Source organism: Gymnoscopelus braueri (genome assembly GCF_963280865.1).
Source record: "Gymnoscopelus braueri genome assembly, chromosome: 23".
Lineage (NCBI taxonomy): Eukaryota > Metazoa > Chordata > Actinopteri > Myctophiformes > Myctophidae > Gymnoscopelus > Gymnoscopelus braueri.
In genome coordinates this window covers 17988838-18004229 of record NC_137625.1, presented here as the reverse complement: position 1 = coordinate 18004229, position 15392 = coordinate 17988838, and the positions used below count along the sequence as shown (strand labels likewise).

The following is a 15392-nucleotide window of genomic DNA, read 5'->3' as shown; positions in this document are numbered from 1 at the left end:
GTGTGTGTGTGTGTGTGTGTGTGTGTGTGTGACAAGCATAGACTGTAAAATGAATGGACAGTGTCACACCATTGGTTTCTACAGACCGAAAATGAAGCCGATTGTTCAGGAATCTGTAATCCACCATCTTTAATATATACCAAAGAGCACGTCGGGAACAGGAACCGGAAAACAATCCCCAAAGAATGCTATTGGTCGGGTAGCTTGTCAATCAAGAGCGGGGGCGGGGAATGAATGCTATTGGTTGTGTAGCTTGTCAATCAAATCATCCCGCCCCCTCCTAGAGCATTACATTGAGAGAATATTCTTTCTGACACCTGCAGGGGTAAAACAGCGAAACTACAGACCATTCATATGAACTGTCTCTTCCGTATTGGAGTCAATGTAAATATCTCAGGCTGGCCCCTTGGTGACAACCCGGTCATTTACGACCCGACGTGGAATCGTTACCACCCACAGCCATGAGAAGTTGATGTTTACGCTGTTTCAGTTAAGCTATGTGTGCTAATAACACAACCTGGATTGTCAATGTGTGTGCTTGTGCTATGGAGATGGTATCCAAAGCGCCCTCCCGGCTCCTGCTCATAAAATGCTGTGAAATGAAAGTCCTTTATAAGTTTGCTCTGCCTGTGTGTGCGTAAGCCAAGTCTAGCCAGCGGCTAGAGATCCCATAGCCTGCGGGACTGTAACCATGACGACAGATCCCATAGGCCGAACTCTGAATATCTGGTGTTTACACAAAAACGCTAATAAACAGTGGGGATGCCCGTTTTTCACTTTCCCAAAATGTAAGCTGTCTGCATGTGCCAATGGGCAATGCCCGTGTGCAAGTTCAGACAGACAGAGGTTTCCTTATATAATAATAACACATGAATATAGGATGTATAATAGGATAGGATAGTAAATATTAAAGGAGGAGTTCACCCAAAAAATTACTTATTTTATATCAATTGCACGCCCCATGAAGCCTTGAATTCATGGATTTATTTTTGTTTTTGTCGCATTCCTAAGCCAACAATTTGATGACCGTGTGTATTTCCGGTAGGAGACACAAATAATCTACTTTGTGTCTCCTACCGGATACATTAGTCGGTAGGAGACGGGAATCAAATTATTAGCTTAGGAATGCAACAAAAACAAAAACAAATCCATGAATTCAAGGCTTCATGGGGTGTGCAATTGATAGAAAATAAGTCATTTTTTGGGTGAACTACTCCTTTAACAATTTAACAACACAAAAAGTCCCTGGCACCAGGGACGCAGAGAGAGGGGGGGGGGGGGGGGTTGGACATACTCAGTTCCCATGGGGTGAGGGATATCCCCCCACTTTTGGGATGTAGAAAAAAGAAAAAGAAGAAACCTCCGACACCTACACTTCATGGAGTACATTTTTTGTACCGAATTAACCAAATTAATCAAATTAATGTAACAAAAACACCCCAAAAACGAACAAACCTGGTAAAAAAATGTGCACAGGCACGGAACGCATTTTAGAACCCTTCGGTTCTAAAATGCTCTCTGCGTCCTTGCCTGGCACAACATACAGTACTATCAGATGGGGGTCTGAGGCCATACAGTATACATATTAATGTGGGGGTCCATGACATGAAGAGGTTTGAGACCCACTGCTTTCAGGGTCTGGGACAAACTCCAGGTTGGATGAGAGGGATCGGCTGGGCATGCAGCGCATTCCTCCCCCATCACCATCGTTAGCAGAGCCCTCACAAGACATAATCTGTCAAACAATGACAGACTTAGTTGGAGGTAGGTCTCGGGCCGCATGGAGTGTTAAAACTCCTGTCAACACAGGAGGGTTAGATGGCTCCCTGCGGGCCAAACCAAATCCTGGAGACAAGCCTTGCAGATTTCTAATACGGTAAACACTACAGAAAGAGAACGTCTTGATCCTGCCTTAACATCCATTACGCTGCAGGCGAAGGAAAACTACTGACTGTGTGTGTGTGTGTGTGTGTGTGTGTGTGTGTGTGTGTGTGTGTGTGTGTGTGTTGTGTGTGTGTGTGTGTGTGTGTACACCATACATTGTGCGTGTGTGCGTGTCTACTGTGTACATGTACAATGTCCCTGTGTGAACTGACACCTCTGTGCTCATTTGTCGGCCTTAAGTGCTGTGGAATTACGAGGAATAAAAGTGAGACCCATTATGAGATCAGAATCAAGTGGCATTCATGTGTTTTGGAGTTGGGAGTGGTGTGCGGCATGTTCAGATCTCTGTGATGGTAGTGGTGGTGGGTGGGTGGGCCGGGGTGGGGCACAGAGCGTAAACCTTTGGCCCAAATTAATCTCAGTGAGTGGGCAAAACTTTGGAGTGAGCTGGCAGGAAGCATAAGCCCAGGCCCAGAAGAGAGTGAGATGGAGAGCTCTGATGAACGCCCTATAGCCCTCAACGGGGTAAAGAGGATTAAGTCAAGTAAGTCAAAGGTCCATTTGGTTCCTGTGGTAGGACCACTACTGCTTGACTAAATGGTACTCCCTGAAGGTCAAAATGAATTGTCTTCCCTGTGTACGTAGATGTGCTCTATTGGCTCAGTGGTGAAAAAAATTCAGCCCTTGCACGGGGGACCCGGATTCAAATCTGGGGTACAACATGAGAGTTACAGAGTGCAAGTGTTGATTTCGTGACGAAAAATGCTGGTCGACTACCTTTTTTCACTGACGAAAACTAAATAAAAACTAAGCTATGATGACTAAAACTAAGACTAAATATATTGACAATTTCGTCAGCAAATAAAAACTAGACAAAAATGTTAGTGAGATACTAGTGGAGAAGAGATCCAGTAGAACTAAAAGACAAGTCCTTTTATCTTTGGTTGCGCTGTTGCGCTCTGAAAATAGCAGATCTACAGGCTCACAACGTGTCGCGACGCATTGTGAGCTTGTAGATCTGCTATTTTCAGCATGCAACCAAGTGTAAAATCAGCCATTATGACGCCATCAAGGCACCGCCAAAATACATTTTAGTCGACTAAATCAACTGTAGATTTAGTCGACTATAATCTTATGATATTTAGTCGACTAAAACTAGACAAAAACTAATTCATTTCAGATTACTAAAACATGACTAAAACTAAATGACTAAATGGAATTTGAAAAACTGAATACAAATTTGCTGTCAAAATCAACACTGACACATACACACACACACACACAGAGAGAGAGAGAGAGAGAGAGAGAAGGCATCTCACCGGGTTGTCTGTCTGGTTGATGCCCAGCAGGAAGATGAGCTCGGAGAAGAAGAGAGCGGCCACCAGGTTGCGGTGGATGGCGTGCAGGTTGGAGTGCAGGTGTCTCAGCAGACACAGCAGGACGAAGGTGAGGAAGAGGAGGAACAGAGACACGGACACCGTGGTGTACGTCACTATCTTCAGCGGCAGGACATCTCCATGCTGGGGGGATGGAAGAATGGAAGAAGGATAGGAAGGAAGGAGGATCCAGAGAGGATAGATGGGTTGACAGAGAGAGAGAAACATTTAAAATACAAACATTATTAATAGAAAGATCAAAGGAAACAAATAAAGAGCACATGTCATCTAGTTCAACAGTACCTCTCTCTCATATAGTACTAGGGCTGTCATGATCATGACATTTTAGTTGATTAATTCAATTGATTGTCTATACAGTACCTCTCTCTTGGAGATGTCCATCAACACAGCAAAGCTGGTCATGTGGTTGCATTGACAGCTGATATGACTGTTGTTCCTGTTGAGCAGCTCACAACCCTTAGAAGACCAGCCGCCCGTACCTCCGATCCTACACACACACACACACACGCACGCACGCACGCACGCACGCACACGCACACACACACACACACACACACACACACACACACACACACACACACACACACACACACACACACACACAAGTTACGATCGAATGAGAAGGAAGCTCACATCATTCACATCATCACAACAATCTAACCACCAGTGAGTAGAAACAACATCATGAATCTCATTTGTGTTTAGTTGAGTCAGTGTGGTTCTCAAAGTGTGGTCCGGGGACCCTCAGGGTTCCTTGAGGGGGGTTCCAAATGGACCCTTCCAGGTCTGTGACTCTGAGAGTTATGGGGGTCCTTGAAATGGAAACGTTTGAGAACCAACTGAGTTTAGTTGATCTGTTGTTTAAGTGTGTGATTGGCATGTGTGCATGAAAGGGAGTTTTTATGTGAGAGACACAAAATCTGTGTGGACACTGGATCATAGTTGTTAAAGTGGCATATGAATTAGTGGGACTGTCCACAGTCACATCTCTGTTAATTTAACCTGAGTCCATTTTTACGATTCGACAAAATCGTTTTAAGCCGGATTCATACTTGTTGTAAATCAAGCATTAGAATGCTGTAGAGAAAACTCACAGCGGTCTGAATTTCCCCTTAGAATTAAAGCTGTGATGAAGAATTTATTTTCTATGAATAAATGTTTTGTTTTCACTAGCATTCACATTTACAAGTGGTTGGAGGTAGTCTCCCTACTCTTCCATTGAGACATTGGGTAGGACACCTACTTGTTGACAAGTTTTACTGCCTGAAGCTCATAAAACCTCATGTCTACCCTGGCCAAGCGGTGATTCCCTCTTGTCTGAGCGGTAGAAATTTGGTCTTTCATGCGGGAGACCAGGGTTCAAATCCCATGCGTGTGTGTGTGTGTGTGCGTGTGCGTGTGCGTGTGCGTGTGCGTGTGTGTGTGTGACTCACGAGATGGAGTGGTTCCAGAACACACACACAGGTTTGCTCCTCTCCTCTGTCTCCAGCAGGGTGTATTGCAGGGTGATGGGGGGGTCCAGGGCTGCCGGGAGTGGGGGTCCCTCGCTGTGCACCGTGGCACTCACTATGGCCGTGTTTATCACCGGCCTGTTGGGGAGTCTGAACACGTGCACACACACATACATGAATTATACAAAACGTGAGCATGCGCAGGGGCTTGTTTCCATAGTGGTCCTATGCATTCAATTCATAATCACGACATACAAGACATGCAATACAATACAAATCCCAGTGGTGGAAAAAGTACTCAAATGTTTTACTTAGGTAAAAGTATCAATCCTGCAATGTAGAAGTACTCTGTTACAAGAATTAAAAATGTACTTGAGTAAAAGTACAAAAGTATTGGTATCAAAATGTACTTAAAGTACCAAAAGTAAAAGTACTAAAATGTTTGAAAATAGCAGATCTACAAGCTCACTTGTTTGACTCAGAGAGAGTACAAAATGTAATAACATTACATTTGTACTCTCTCTGATGAGTTCCAGATGGTTACAGACACAGAGAGACACTGAGTATTCTATGATGTAAGTATTACCTGAGGCTCCTGCGGTCAGGGTCAAACCTCTCGGGGAGGAGCTGACCCAGCGACCTGTACACTATCACCACGGCGACCGGGTGATGGGGGGCGGGCTCGGCGTGGCGGCGGTTCCTGTTGGACGCCGTGGGCTCCTGATCCTCCTCAGGGGGTTCGGTCTGAGCCGAGGGGGCGGGGCTAGGCTCCACTGAGAAATAATGCGGATTCACTTGTTACAATTTAAACTGTCCATTATATTGAACATTTAACTTCAATTATACGATGAACAAGCAAAACAAGTACATGTAAAATACATACATAAAACAAACTTTATCTTAACCACTAGACCAGATCAGAAGAATGTTTCTAAACAAACGTGTAGAGCGGTATTTCCAGGTAGAATGTCTATGGATAACTACACAACAATATAAAACAAAGTGTCCAGAATATTAGCTATGTCTAGTTTGTCAACCTGTGGATATTTAGAACAAAATAATATATTTCTAGTGGTCAATAACAATATCATAAGTGTCCTGTTCTTCCAGAAATAAGGTTAATGAATAATACTGCTCCGATGTGACGTTGTGGGCATTTTCTACCCGGTGGTACATTTTTGGTTGTGGGGATTTGGTCAATACAGACACCAGGTTGAAAGTAGTTAAAAATCGGTACTCATTGGCTGCATAATTGCAGATTCTGATGCCGTCAAAAAAAGCTAATAATGACGTATGGTTGGTGTGTGTGTGTGTGTGCGCGTGTGTGCGTGTGTGTGTGCGTGTGTGTGTGCGTGTGTGCGCGCGTGCGTGTACCTTTATGCTCTTTGGGGCCGGCGTTGAACTGGGGGAAGTGGACGGTGGTGTGGAGCTCTCGGGGGTACGCCTCCTGGATGTCCTGGAACCGCGGGAACGTTGCCTTCTCTGGGTCCGACACGTCCAGGTAGTCCACCACTACGACTGGAGGGAGAGAGATCACATAGGTCAGCTAACACAGCTAACAGCCTGGTCAACGCCACAAGCCCCCTGGACTCTTCTCCCTCCTGGCTCCCAAGCTGTGGAATGACCTCTACCTCACAGCCTAGCACTCACCTCTTCAGACTCTAACTCACCCCCTAGCACTCACCTCTTCAGACTCTAACTCACTCCCTAGCACTCACCTATTTAGACTCTAACTCACTCCCTAGCACTCACCTATTTAGACTCTAACTCACTCCCTAGCACTCACCTATTCACAGTGACATAAATTAGGCATGAGAGCATCTTATAAATGGCTGAACTGTAAATTGTACGTTGTAGAGAGCGGGAGAGGAGAGAGAGGGGAGGGAGGGAAGTAGAGATCTTCAGCATAAAAACTAGTGCTGTGTTCAAGGAATAACAGAACACAGTTCACAAAAAGAGCCTTGTATGGTGTTTGTCCACGTCAACCAAAATCAAACTAATTTGACCTGAATAAAACATTCACTGGGTTGATTCACTGTGGGTGATTGTGCACGAGGTTCTGACCATAAAGTTCTCCCACTTTTGTGTGTATTCATGTTCCTGTATACACATACACTATGCACACTAGTGCTGCAACTAACTTTAAAAAAATATATATATATTATTATTAATCTGTGAGATTAATTTAGAACATGAAATATCATGACAGTACAAATAAAGTCATTTTGGTGAAATCTTATATCAGACAACACTAAACCGATTATTCGATTACTACAATTTAAGTAGATTCACTTTCCGTCACACCTTTTACCAATTATGGACGTGTCTTTCTAGGTGAAAATTTGCAAAGGCTTTCACACATCTTCAAACATTTTAACAAATAGCCAAATTAGGAGTTTTAAGCTGTTATGTCCTACTTGTAGGTCGGGGGGAAAAAAATCTGTGCGATGCCATTGGACAAAGTACAATAAACCCTATACTTAGATGACCGGAGTCCCCCAGGGGTCTATACTAGCCCCCCTTCTGTTTTCCCTCTCCACTAAATATCTTTGCAGAAAATAGCCAATTTAGCAACGTTGTGAGCTTGTAGATCTGCTGTTTTTGTGGTTAGGCGGTCAGTAGTCTGACACAATGTTCAAATGCTTCCGTCATACAGTCTGTGCAAAGTAAAGCGGACTTTCCGCCTTCTCCCCGCTTCCGTTTCGTCTTTGCAGACGCGTAAATTTGCCCTTAATTCGCGGTTATTGCGCGGATATTGGGCGTTTTGGGGCGTTTTTTTTGTTACTTTATTTCGGTTTTAGGGTTAGGGTTATGTTATTTAATTCTTATTTTTGCCTGATTTTCCCGATTTTTTTATCAAAAAATTTATTATAATTTTTTTTATATATAATTTATGTATAATTTTTTTTTTTTGCTAAATCGATTGGGTGGGCCAGCTTTCTATGTGGGTGTGCCACTGCCCACCCCAGCCCACCCATGGCTGCGCCCCTGCCTTGAAATGAAAAATAATTGAGAATCACTGCTATAAAGCATTCAGAGATTGTGTAATAGTCTACAGTCTACAGCAGGGGTCTTCAACAGGGGGTCCGGGACCCCTAGGGGGTCCTCAGGGTAACTACAGGGGTCCGCCAAATCTTTGTGTGATATGAACTTTTTTTAAAACTTGAACCCTATCATCCCTATTCTGAGGGGAACATTAGCTGAAAATAGCAGATCTACAAGCTCACAACGCCTCGCGCTGCAAGGCGTTGTGAGCTTGTAGATCGGCTATTTTCGGCAAAGAGGTTCGGTGTAGAGGGGAAAAAAGAGCAGACCAAGTACAGAGCCAACGGTCAAGTGGTTAAACGTCTGAAAACACACATTTAACATGAATACAAATGTAGTGGGGGTCCCTGCTTCATCCGCCCCCTCAGCTAGGGGGTCCTTGGCCTGAAAAACGTTCTACAGTCCGTATCCCACGACTCACTCATGTTGTCGGTGACGATGGTGAAGGGCTTCAGGTAGGTCTTCCTGACGTTCTGTGCCAGCGTGTTGGCGTACTCCTCGAAGTAACGCAGCAGGTGGGCGGTGCCCCCCTCCGTCCGCTGGATCTGCTCCCAGTGCTCCTTGGTGCTCGGGTCCAAGATGGCGCTGCCGGCGCGCACCAAGTTCTGGAAACATCAGAGCAAAAAGGGGATTTTTATGCTCATCTGTGCCACTATCCAATCACATTGGATGTGTATAATGTTCCATATTATTTTCCACGTTTTCCCTTGAAAACAGTAACAGAAGATTATAGTTAATTTTTTTTAAAGATATTTTTTTTTGGGGGCTTTTTCTGCCTTTATTGATAGGAAAGTAGGCAGACAGGACATGGGTAGACAGATGGGGGGGTGACACACAGCAAAGGTCGTCGGGATCGGGAGTCGAACCCGCGACACACTGTCAAGCTGCAATTCAGGACTTGTTTTAATTAAAGTAAGTTAGGGCATTCACAGAATAGTCAAATATTCGACTATCAAACCACTATTCGACCACTGTACATCAAAGTCGATAATATATATATTTTTTTTTCGACAGCAGACATAGCTCTATATTCACATAGAGCCTTAATCCCCTCACGAGGACTGATAAATGATGCATCAATTAAAAATATTCAACAGGGCCATACAAAGCATCATATTTGAACATGGCTCTATGTGTGTACTTGACTCTGTTGTTGCTATAGAGTGATAACAGTGGTGCCCCTGTCTCCCCAGCTCTTTAGTAAACAGAAAATACATTATCAGGTTGGGATGCCAATTTCATCCAATCAGGAGAGAGATCTCGTACAGGATACAGGGAAAAACAAGTGAAATGAGAAGTGATGAAACAAAACAAATGAGGAGACACAATGTGTGTCTGAAAACTACAAGAGGGAACAGTACTCTCCCAATAAGGATCGACCAGTGGGGGGCAGTGTTTCACAAAACAAGCGCTCCTATAGTGCCAAGGATTGGGTTTCAACAAGGGACAATAATGCCATCTTCATTCTACTGTCAGTAAGTTTAAGACAGCTGTGAAGACACCCTGGAGCCAAAACTGAGTGACAATGGGAAATATCACTCGTTTAACGGAAAGACGGTTACTTTTGAATCAAATTTGGACACAGACATACACACACACACACACACACACACACACACACACACACACACACACACACACACACACACACACACACACACACACACACACAGACAGACAGATCGAATGGCAGTGAATTATTCATACAATGAGATCTTGCTTTAGTCCATTTAGCAGAATGTGCGAAGATGGTTTGCATGTTTGCTCTACAAACACCAAATTGATTTGATTGGAGGATGAAAAATCTAAACGGTAAATCCAAGTAGAATATTATCAAATTCACAATTCATAGAAAATAAATATATAACCATATATTATATTATTAATATTATATAACCAAATGCACCATTGTTTGGTTACATATACACTCACATTAGATTAACACAATAACAAATCCTTGTATGGTCATTATGTTTGATAAAACAGTGGTTCCTAAAGTGGGGTCCGGGGACCCCCAGGGGTCCTTGAGGGGGTTTCAGGGGGTTCCCTAGCAAAATGTTTGACCACTCTAACCCTATACATAGCAAATGCATGCAAATGTGGGGGTCCTTGACATGAAGCTGTTTGTGAACCACCATGATAAAAGACAAACGGTTTTCGCAGGCCTCCTGACTCCTCTTTCTTTCCGTACCTCGTTGAAGTCTGCGTCCCGCGTGGCCGTGAGGTCGAAGCCCGCCTGCCGGCTCTCGTAGCGCAGCACGCGGTTCAGCAGCTGCGCGGCCGTCTTCACGTCGTTGCCGTAGAAGCTCTGCGTGTGGTTGGTGGCGTTGTGGAGCAGCCGCACGATGGCCTTGGAGCGCTCGCCGTCCATGATGGAGCCGTTCCGCTGGAGCTCCTCGTTCTGGACGGACGGAGTGAGGGGGAGGGTGGAGAGAGAGATGAACAGAGGGACAAAAAAACATGAGAGGCGGTCGATGTTGAAGACAGCTGGGTCAGCTAAATCAATGCAATCAACTGGTCCAATCTCCTATGTCATGTGTACAAGTGACCAATAAAGGTCCCATCGGTAATATGTAAAACATATGACCAATGAGACCAAATGTATTTTGTGTTAACACCTTGATTCGACAATTCTACATATGTTGATTGCATTTGATTGTGTCTTCCCAGCCGGCCCAGCTGTCTTCAACATCAACTGTCTCCCGCGCAGGAAGTGACACTAAAACTAAACATCTTTAGTCTACTAGCGGCAACTAAGAGACAATCCTCCTTTGCTGGGGGGAGAGAGTCTTCAGGCAGAGGCTCTGAGCCTCTCTGCTACGTATACTTGTTCAACCGACGATGAACGGGTTAATGTGCTGCCAAATTACACTTTAGTGCAGGTACATGCACGGTCTAATGAAGTGTGTCTGAGTTCTCAACTGATTTAATAAAAAGGACCAGAAGTGTTTAACACTGTAGTGAACTCCCCAGTGTAAAGGCTAGTGTATATCAATGTCAGAAGTCAATGTCAATAGATGACTAGTGTGTAGTCTGAGCCCTGTGCATTCATGGTATCACACAGTGAGTTTGAATTGGATTAGTGCTCTGGAACGAACCATTTTCTTCAGGTGAGAGAAGGTGACGGTGGTGCAGTTAAACATCTCAGGAGGCAGCCAGCCCTTCTCATCGCTACAGTGACGGATGGCCGTACCTGATGACACAACAGCCAAGGAATCACATCAGTCAACCTGGATTATGTTTCGGCTTGCAAACTCCAATCTCAAGTGTTCATTTGACAATGGACCAATAAATCTGCAGGATTAAATCAAAACTCTGGATTTGGCTGTGTGTGTATAACGTCTATTTATTAAATGTCTGTTCAGTTATGTCCATGCATTGGTATTAAAGCTGCAATCAGTAGGTTTTATGTCCTCTCCAAATGGAGAGAAGTAATTGCAACTGTAACACCCATGGGATTCGATCGTGGGTTTTCCGCTTAGAAAACCAATTATCTACGACTCTGTCAAGAAGAGGGAATCCCTGCTTGGCCAAGGGAAATATTGGACTTATGAGCTTCGGGCAGTACTACAATGACACCTGACGACACCAGGGTCTAAATGTCTCAATGGAATTGTAGGGACACCATCTCCAACCACTGCAGATGTACTACAGTTCAATCAGAAACACTCACGTCAAAGTAGATTTTACCATTTATTGCAACAAATGGAATACAGTTAAGCTTGGCGTTAAAGCTCCGCTCTTGGGAGATATTCCCTGAATTCAGTCGAAGCAGCCTGCTAAGCATAATATTCAGGGAATGCTAAGCAAATCCCCCATAGGGATACAATGTCAACAATAAGCAGTACATTGTCATATTAGTTTGAATTAGCAAATATACATGATAATCACATGTATTTGAGCCTATGCCAGACTCTAAACAAAGCAGATATACAGTACATGATAATCACAAGTATTTGAGCCTATGCCAGACTCTAAACAAAGCAGATATACATGATAATCACAAGTATGTGAATGGGGAATAGAAAGCTGATGTTCAACATCAGCTGACTGACAGCTGATTACAGCTTTGGCGTGCAAGACTTCCGTGTCCTGCATGAACTAACGCTATGCTTCATTATATCGATTTAACATGTTGGTTAAAGTGAGTTCCGGATTTCAGCTTCAATCATCTTATGTTAGACTGCGAGTGACACATACCCAATCCAATCCCATACTTAATAAAGGGTCAAGTGTTTCTGATTATGTACTACTTGATTATTAAAAAATATATATATATATTTACGGCACAGAGCAAACATACCAGCGACACAACAACTTAAACCACAACAGTGCCACACATGATGTTCAATCTGAGAAATGCATAAATATAATTTACACATGAATGAGTGTAAGAGCCAGTACTTAGACATAAATACGCTTTACTACATCCTGAAACTTGTTTATTAGAAATGTGCTGTTATGAATTAACTGATGGTTATGTTTAATTTATACGCCTATATAAGATCTACAAGCTTTCAACGCGTCACATCGCAACATGTTGTTAGTATGTAGATCAGCTATTTTCAGCCCCCCGTCGTAAAATGGAGTATAACTCAGCCTTTAGCTGTCCTGGCAGAAGAGTATTTGAGAACACATGGCTTGAATTCAGCGTGTGATTGGATAAATGTACAACCCAAAGTAAGTATGTGGATCTTGATGTAAATGCCTTCGGTTGGAGATCTTTACAAATGCAAAGCATTTCTTTTCTTTTCAGCCACAGAAGCAGTGATGGTGAAAAGGAGAGAAAGCACTGGGTAATGTAACCAAATAAATTGGCTAACGAGTCTGGAGAGACAACAAAAGGATTGCCATGGCGATCACGGTAACTAAGGGGATAGCCAGGGAAGTGAGGGCGCTTTTATTGGGGAAAGATCAGTGTACTTGAGTCTTAACTTCACCTCTAATCTCTCTCACACACACACACACACACACACACACACACACACACACACACACACACACACACACACACACACACACACACACACACACACACACACACACACACACACACACACACACACACACTCCCCCCACATAAACTATTGTAGTTTATGTGTTGGGTATTGTAGTTCATATCAATGGGAGAGAACACTACTCACCAATGGATCCTTTGGGACAGTTCATGGCAGCGGGTCCTCCAAACTTGGTCTTTGGCCACCAGATGCCCGCGTCGAAAGCCTTTGGACAGCCCTCGTACACCACTATGGAAGACAGAGACAGAGACACAGGACACTCAGGGAGGGACAGTAGAAAGTAAAGCCTTTGGACAGCCCTCATACACCACTATGGACTACACAGGACACTCAGGGAGGGACAGTAGCCTGGACCCTGTAGTGTTCATTTAACACTGTGTAAAAATGGGCCCATAATGAACCCGGGTATTTGTTACCCCCCTCAGAGTTAAACGTTCACTCACATATTTTGCTGGGTACCACACAGCTAGGATCAATCAACTGTTGGTAATTCAATTTTTAGCATTAATACTGTATTACACACAATCTCCACACTATCGATCAAAGAGCAAACTGGGCAAGTTGAATGAAAATGAATATTTGACGGTTGGTCTAATGCATGTTTGCTACCAATTAAGCGCTTGATAAGCTGACCCGACCACCTAAAGGACTAACGAGTAACTGAATGTCTCAAATATCTAAACACGGTGACCTAGAAGGGTGCATAGTCGAGGCGTATCCTCTGGTAACGACAGTTTTGCACACGGTGGCTCAACTTAAACCACCAAACACATTTTGTTTTAGTTGTAGGTTGTATTTAAATTTACTCATTACCCCCCCCCTCCATTCACAAAGGATGTGAATTCTAAGATAAAAACAATATGTAAATCAACCTAAACCACATCGCTTTCAACAAAAAAAACTCTTCTATGTCAAAGGTCAGCGTCTTTTCTCTAGGATGCCATGTGGTATCATGTCTCATTGTCAACCTTCACCTTAAAAAACACATACACACACACACACACACACACACACACACACACACACACACACACACACACACACGCACACAGATCCATGTTAATCCTACACCAGCGATTACACAACTCATAATTCATACTGGCATATCTGGTTTATAAAAAAGGGGGGAAAAAAGAAAAACGGGTTGAGACCTGCAGAACTTTTGGCTGCTTTGGTAGCTCGTCTGAAGCAGCACAGACCCAGGCATGTGTCGAAAGCCCCATAATCCCACAGGGTTACATTAACCCATTAAGATCTGTGTCATTTTAGATTTTCCATCATTTTATACTGGCTATTAAAAAATAGCAGATCTACAAGCTCATAGCATGAGCTTGTAGATCTGCTATTTTCGAAAAATCATTTGTGCAAATCTTTGAATATAATATATTTTTTCAAGCAAACATTTATAACTCAATTCGCTTCTGGGGGTCCCTGGAACAAAATGTTTTCAGATGGGGATCCGCGGCCAAATACATATCATTTTGGGGCTCCTTGACATGAAAAAGTTTGAGAACCACTGATATGATAGCAACATACGTGTTTGAGAAAAACTGTCTTTGAAGACATTTGTAGAATCGTATCTCAGGTCTTAATGGGTTAACTCTATCAGCACTGTGCACCCTCAAATCCTGAGCATGCACAGAACATTTATGCATATGCCTGTAGGGCTCCATTTGGCTCCATTTGTTCTTGTTGTTGTTGTTGTTATTGTTATGATTATTATCATAAGTTCAGTGTTACTATGGATGTTTGTGATTTGGGATCTCTTTGAAGGAAGCCAAGACCGCAGAGTTGGTGTGTGTTTCTCTAAGGAAACATTCTTTAAATAATGATTCCAGGTCAAATTAACGTAGGTTGTTTCCTAAGGTACTTCCAAACTTCTTTCCTTTCCTCTGTCAATATTTCCTGTGCTTTCTTCTTTCTTTGTCCCATTTCCTCGCTTCCTCACTTCTCTTCCTCGCTTCCTTCCTCACTCTTCCTCCAACGTCTCTTTATGTTGTTGAGAATTTGTGAACAGAACTCTATTCCTAAGTTCCTAACTCAAAAGGATGTTTCACCATGGTTGGTCCAGAAAAGTCTCAAATCCAATGAATCAAAAACATAAACAAAGTCAATAGTAGGGGTGGGGGCATAGCGTCCGTGTGCTATAAGCGGCTATAACCTCACATCACCAGCCAGGCTGTCCACACACACACACACACACACACACACACACACACACACACACACACACACACACACACACACACACACACACACACACACACACACACACACACATACATTTTTTGAGAGTCGCTTCTCTTGTTGCTTGTTTCTCTCGGGAAATATGGCAACACTGGGTTGGGGGTCCTTCAACAGGGGGCGACATACCAAAGTGAAAAACTTTGGGCTTCCCCGCTCATACAAATTCCAAACACGTTTTCCAACTCTCATGTCCTCATAATAGATGGACAAACGTTTGCTTTTTGTTCTGCTTTGGTCCATTCACATACTACTGTATTGTTGGTGCCAAGTTAGCCTGCTAGCCAGACTGCCTCTTCTGCTTGACTGGAGGGCAACAAAGACACAGTTAGCTCGGCTACAACACCAGCAGA

General features: G+C 43.5%; 1 protein-coding gene across 4 annotated transcripts in view; it reads right to left on the bottom strand.

Moving 5' to 3' along the window:
• The window catches only part of celsr1a (cadherin EGF LAG seven-pass G-type receptor 1a), a 156902-nt gene that overhangs the window by 18689 nt on the left and 122821 nt on the right, over positions 1 to 15392 (bottom strand). For all 4 annotated transcript variants that reach the window (XM_080421305.1, XM_080421304.1, XM_080421306.1 and 1 more), the window contains 9 exons: positions 12922 to 13023; positions 10876 to 10970; positions 9969 to 10178; positions 8199 to 8382; positions 6107 to 6250; positions 5319 to 5505; positions 4715 to 4882; positions 3642 to 3768; positions 3204 to 3404 (listed from right to left, as the gene is read on the bottom strand). In XM_080421305.1, coding sequence (XP_080277431.1) covers positions 3204 to 3404; positions 3642 to 3768; positions 4715 to 4882; positions 5319 to 5505; positions 6107 to 6250; positions 8199 to 8382; positions 9969 to 10178; positions 10876 to 10970; positions 12922 to 13023 — 1418 coding nt within the window. The remainder of the gene's footprint in view (positions 1 to 3203; positions 3405 to 3641; positions 3769 to 4714; positions 4883 to 5318; positions 5506 to 6106; positions 6251 to 8198; positions 8383 to 9968; positions 10179 to 10875; positions 10971 to 12921; positions 13024 to 15392) is intronic.